The sequence below is a fragment of the Alligator sinensis genome, unplaced genomic scaffold (genome assembly GCF_000455745.1).
Source record: "Alligator sinensis unplaced genomic scaffold, ASM45574v1 scaffold608_2, whole genome shotgun sequence".
Taxonomy (NCBI): domain Eukaryota; kingdom Metazoa; phylum Chordata; order Crocodylia; family Alligatoridae; genus Alligator; species Alligator sinensis.
Genome location: NW_005842527.1, coordinates 657,461 through 663,272, shown reverse-complemented (window position 1 = coordinate 663,272; position 5,812 = coordinate 657,461). Strand labels below are relative to the sequence as shown.

Here is a 5,812-nt window from a genome sequence, read left to right as displayed (position 1 = left end):
GCAGGGACTGACTGCAGGATTTTGCTTCCTGAAAATTGGTTGCTTTTAATGGTGGGTGTAAGTTACCCCCACCTTTCCTCTACTGGCCCAAAGTATTTTGTATTTATAAGTTTTATATATAATATATAATATTTGATTGGGCCAGCTGTTGGGCTACTCTGCAGATTGTGTAGCGTACTTTCTTTTTTTAAAAGAGTCTCAGTTCACTTTAATTCTATAAATCATTACATTTTACACAGATGTTTATAAGAGTATTGAAAGCAAACATCGTGGAGGGAGCATTTCTGTCCTTCAAACACCATTTAGCCCATTATCGTCATCCTTTTTTAGCAAGCTTTTATAATGATGAAAGGATCATAGAGATGCAGTGTACAATGCCCTGAATAGAATGAGTTTTTAGATGTGAATTTTTCTTCTCTTCTGTGTCCCCAGTATGAGTGTAAGTAGTGTACTTCATCTTTACAGATGTGAAGTAGATGGTGTTGCAGATGCTTGTAACCATGGAAACGTACTTATGCTGAGGAAGAAGTAGATTCCAGGTTTTATGAAGTCTGGTTCCCCATCAACCGTCTTCTAAGGCCTTGTCTGCAGTCCAGATGGGAAGTGTTATGGAACACATGTATGCCTACTCACACACTAACTTTTGATACAGATTACTCAGTAGCAATGCAGAAACAGCAGCACAGATTTCATTCAAGTCTAGCAACCAAATTATATACCCAGGTTCCCCAGTAGTCAGGCATAACCTGTATTGAAATATGTGCAAACACCATCTTACCTGCTGTTGTTTAGTTAGTGTAGGTATTCCTTACCATGCTGCAATTGCACTTCCAGTCCAATGTGGACATACCATACTTTGGCGGGAGAAAGCATATTGAGTGCATCATTATGTTATCCATCCAGAAACACTGCCCCTGTCTCTTGAGTTAAAATGTATGCATTTAGTGCAGAATTCTGTTTCACTCTACTGAAGTGGTGCTCAAGCTTTTGGCCCAGCAAGCCAAATGAGTGACATGGAGATGATTGAACAGCTGGATAGACTCCTGCATAGCCCTGGGGCCTATGCCACCCTGCCTGGCCCCATGTGCTGGGATGGGGCCCAGCATGCCAAGAGTGGATCCTGGTGGCCTCCACTTCCCCTGCCTGGCTCTGCATGCTGTCAGCCCTGCATACCAAGATGAGGCACCTGATCTAGCACGCAGGATTGAGGGCTCCCCATGGCTCCAGAAATTTAACAACAGGGGAGTAGCACCACTGCTTCCTCGCCATCAAATTTTTGAATGTGTGGGAAACCCCAGGGGTCAGATGATACTGTGCTGCAGGTTGAGCATCCCTCCCTTAATGGATAATCAAACTGGAGCTTGAGACCTAACTAATGCTGCATCACCCAACTGGAGTGCAGGAGTGGTTCTGTTACCCGATCTGGGAGATCAAGTACCCCCCCTTATAGGACTAGGTTTGCTCATTGGAGACATGCAGATGTTCCCCTGTTCCTCTCATGGTGGCTCTTGCACACCCAGAGGGGGTGATTGAATTGCTCCTGCACTTCAAGTGAGTAACACAGAATTAGTTTCAAGCTGCCCTTTGGTTGTCCACTAGGTGAAATTGATTCTCCCCTAGTGACTACTTGTACACATACTGCAGCACTTTTATAACAAATATGTTTATGTGGCATTTTGTTTAGGAGCATTTCAGCGTGTGCGTTTAAACTCTTGCGTGGCATTTGGGTGCTGGACTAGTTTGTTGGCATTTCTAAGCCTCCTGGAATTAAACTAGGAAGTGCAAATATTTTTGTTACAGACTGAACAAAGGATTTATTTAATGTTGGTGGTAGAAAATGAGGAGGATATGGGCTTGGATCCACTGTGGACTTTCAGGTGCACCTTTGGAATTCTCTCCAGTTATTTTGTCGTGGCTAGTTTATCCATAATTTACTGCTAAATTCTGTTTCAGTATTTTAAAGGAGTTATGGAAAAACTGACTCTCAAATGTGCTAGTCCTTTACAGCAACTGCCTGTTTTTATAGCACCGCATATGGCACTATCAGTAAACACAATTATCTCCATGTCTCAAGTGGCAATAAGTTTTCAGGTTAATAGAAACCAAGATTTGCCTTTTTTTTCAAATCAAACTTTTGTTTATTGTGAAAAATACATTTTGTATTATTGGATAATTCTGAATTTACCTTATGTTAATTGTACTGTAATGGGATATTATTATAACTTTTAACACAGTGCTCTGATCCTAGAGAAAGAGCTTTTATATAAACAAGAAAATCTGTTTGGAAAAAAAATCTATGAGTCTACGCCATATGATTAAGGAGTAAATATATGAATACATTTGTACTGGTTTGGTCCTGTTGATTAGATTATCTATAGTCAGTCACACTGTATCTAACTAGCTATAGGTTTTGATTGACCCTTGTCAGTACTGAGTAAAATCCAACCAGTGGTAATCTTGCTTCTGCAAAAGTAGAGGAACAAGTGGGAGTTCATGTGGGGAAGGATACCTCAAATCAATTATTATGACAAAGGTTTGAGACTTCCTGTCATTTGGCTGAATGTGTTAAGAATGGCCTAAGTTTGAGACTGATCTGGTAGTTAATGGAATGTGTTCCTTGTTTTGACCCAAGTGGAGCTAGTCTTGGTGAAGGGGAAGGTTTTTTTTTGATAAATTTCTCATTTGGAGAGATGGCACAGTTGTCAGAAATTTTTCAGTAGCAGCCACTATACAAAAGGCTTGCAATGTAACTTCATACTTTTGTGCTTGTACCCTTCGCATACTCTTCTTTGGGGTTTATGTCTGATCTGGAGCTTTGCCTGAAGGATAAATTTCTTTTTGTTTGTTTGTTTTGGACAGACAGCAAAATTTGAAGAGAATGAAGAAGAAAATATCTTGTACTTAAAACAATGTCAGCAATAACAAAAACCCATCCTCTTAAAGTACATCAAAAACCTGCTATATTTAGAACATGCCTCTTGACATGGGGAGCCTCTTCTAGCTCTTGAAGGAAGGTGCCGTTGTTCAGGGGTTGGCACCCTGCAGCACATGATACAAGTGGCATGGGCAGGCTATGTGTGGCATGTGGCAGATCAGGGAAGGGAAAGGCAGCACAGCAGTAAATAGGACAAGTGGCAAAGTACAGCAGCAGATCAGGCACGGATTACAGGGCCTGGAGCAGAAAACAGAGCAGCTGATTGGGCAGAGGGAAAAGGATTGGAGTAGCACTTGGGGAAGGTGTGGGGCTAATTTGTGGTGTGCCTGCCAAAACAGTTGGCCCCCGCTGCCCTAGTGTATGGTTGTCATGAGTAAATGCAGCAAGAGAGTAGATGATGTGTAGCAGTTAAGCCTGTGTGCACTTGGAGGGCAGGCTTCTTCCATTTCAAATATGTGATGAGTGTGCATGTCATGTGTGCACGGAGATTTCAGGAAATGGGATGGAAAATTCCAGCTGAACATTCAACTATTACGTTTAGGATAAACCTTCATAGTTTGCTTTACTCTTCCTTAAATAAATAATAAACCCATGGTGCTAGGGGAAGATAACAAAATATTGATTGTATCTAATCTTTCTTCCAGGAATTTATCAAAGAGCTGCTAACTCGGATAAGAGGAATGAGGAAGCTCAGCCCCCCTCAAAAGAAAACTATATAACTACTTGCCATTAGCACTCCACAACAGACAGCAAGGGAAATGGGACTTCGACTACAAGACTCTTATTAAAATAGTTGTCTTTCTCTGCAACGTTTTTTGTTTCATTCAGTTTTGACTCTTATTCAAGGGAGTTCTCATGTATTAAGATTTTTTTTTAGGTCTCTTTTTTTTTTTTTATCAAAGATTCCAACATTTTGGATGCTGGTCAAATATCACATGAGGATTATCAAAGCAGGAAGAATCCAGGAATTAGTGACTGCTTCATGGCAAAAGATGCAGCAATCGGAAGAACTTATAAACTTACAGAGCTAGGAGACTTTTTTTCCCTTGCAGCTAGTTGGTAACACTTATTTTTAAAGTTGGTTGTACATTTAACTCATGGATGTCAAGTTTTCTCATGCTTGTATGTACATACACTATTGGGTTGTGAATACTGTTTCACATGACTGGAAGGAAAGTTTGTGACAGTAAACTATTAATTGTGGTTATTGCAAATTTGTTATGAAAAAAGCAACAGTATAGATTACTGAAATGAGTGCTACCATCTTCTAAATACATTTTAAAACAGCAAAGTGAAAAACTTTGGCGTATCTTCTTAGTCGGAAACTGACGTGAGAAATGGGGAATTTTTTAAGGGCTTAATTTGTAGACTTTGAATAATTTTATTGACTGATGCTTTGCCAGATCATTTCCTCTCCACCTTGTGGTGTTTTTAGAATTGTATTAACCTACTTCAGGGGTCAGCAACTTATGGCCTATGGAGCCTTTTGGATCTGGCCTGCGGAGCTGTGGCTTTGGCAGCCTTCAGTGGTGGTAGCGGGTGGGGGCGGGGGGCCTCTGCCTGTGCTGCAGCTGGGCACCCAGGGCTTGGGGGAGCTTTCGCTTCACTGTGCTGCAGTTAGTCTGCAGGGGCTCCATCAGAGGGGAGCTCTTCCTGCACCTACAGTCAGGCAGTGGGAAGAAGTGGTGGAGGTGACTGGGTCCCCGTACCTGCCCAACTCCGACCCAAACTGGGTCATTCAGGCCCCTTCTGGAAAACATTGCTGACTTCTGCCCTGCTTTCTAAGGGCCTGGTGTGATATTTAGAGAAATGTACATCACCCTTTGAAAGATGCTTCATAATGGGGAAGCAGGGGGGAAGCAAGTGCTACCTAAACAAACTAAAAGCAGTTATCTTGCCTTCAGTTATGGGGTTTAACCAAACAGATTCCTCTCTTAGTGAAGTAGGTGAAGACCATTTGTTTTAGAGCTCTGTTGTTGGAACGTGGGCGGGGTGGGGGGTCTTGTTAGCTTTGAGTCCTCGTTATTTGTGAAAGCAAGAAGAAAATTATTTCAAGAGATCATTGTCTCTCTCTTCTGGAAAATGTCTTTAACTAGGATAACTCCATAAGCTACCATATGCCGGTAGATGACAGTAGTCAGGCATTTTTTTTAATCAAGGGTGCTCTGAACATATTTTATTTTTAAAAGAAGTACATGTTTGTGAATTTTATGTATACTGGCAAGCTTTTTTTAAATGTATTTAATTTTGTAATGTTTATCAACAATTTTATTTACCAGATATTTACCCAAATAAATGGAACAACTTGTGACTTGTTGCATATACATTTTACAAAACTACTGTTACTAAATATACTGACAAGTGATGTGGATGCATAAACAGCAAAGGAATGGATTGGTGAATATCCATCAACCCAGCGTAAACTAGCCATAACGCAGTAGCTTTAAAAAAGAATGACATTACGAAGACAATTTTGAACAGTTCTTGTTACCACGAGAGCTTTTTCCAGTGCAAAGAAGGACAAGCTATTCCTCATCCCTCCTTTTAAAGTTTGAATGTTTCTTTCAGGAAAGCTTTCTGCTGCTTTCTCCTTAGAAATATTAGGAACATAAAGCTTATTTTTCCTGTTGTGCTCTAAGATAACCTAAGGACTGGAGTCGGGAAACCTCATAGTAACTGAAGGAATGCCAGTACTGATTTCTTTTTTAATGGGCCTTTTTTTTTTTTTTTTACTTCCCAAGCATGTGTAAGGAATTTTGGTAAATGTTAAGAAGAACAACAATTTTAGTCAATGTTAAACTTGGGTTTACAGCATCTCCAGGTTTAGGTCTTACCCCGTTTGGTGTCACAATCTAGATCTTCAGCTTTCCAAGGAGT

The 5,812-nt window shown here is 40.6% G+C and overlaps 1 protein-coding gene across 3 annotated transcripts in view; it reads left to right on the top strand.

Moving 5' to 3' along the window:
• The window catches only part of PPP1R14C (protein phosphatase 1 regulatory inhibitor subunit 14C), a 121,484-nt gene extending 116,238 nt beyond the window's left edge, over window positions 1-5,246 (top strand). For all 3 annotated transcript variants that reach the window (XM_025213427.1, XM_025213425.1, XM_025213426.1), the window contains one exon: window positions 3,580-5,246. In XM_025213427.1, coding sequence (XP_025069212.1) covers window positions 3,580-3,654 — 75 coding nt within the window. In that variant the 3' untranslated portion in view covers window positions 3,655-5,246. The remainder of the gene's footprint in view (window positions 1-3,579) is intronic.
• The last annotated feature ends 566 nt before the right edge of the window (window positions 5,247-5,812 follow it).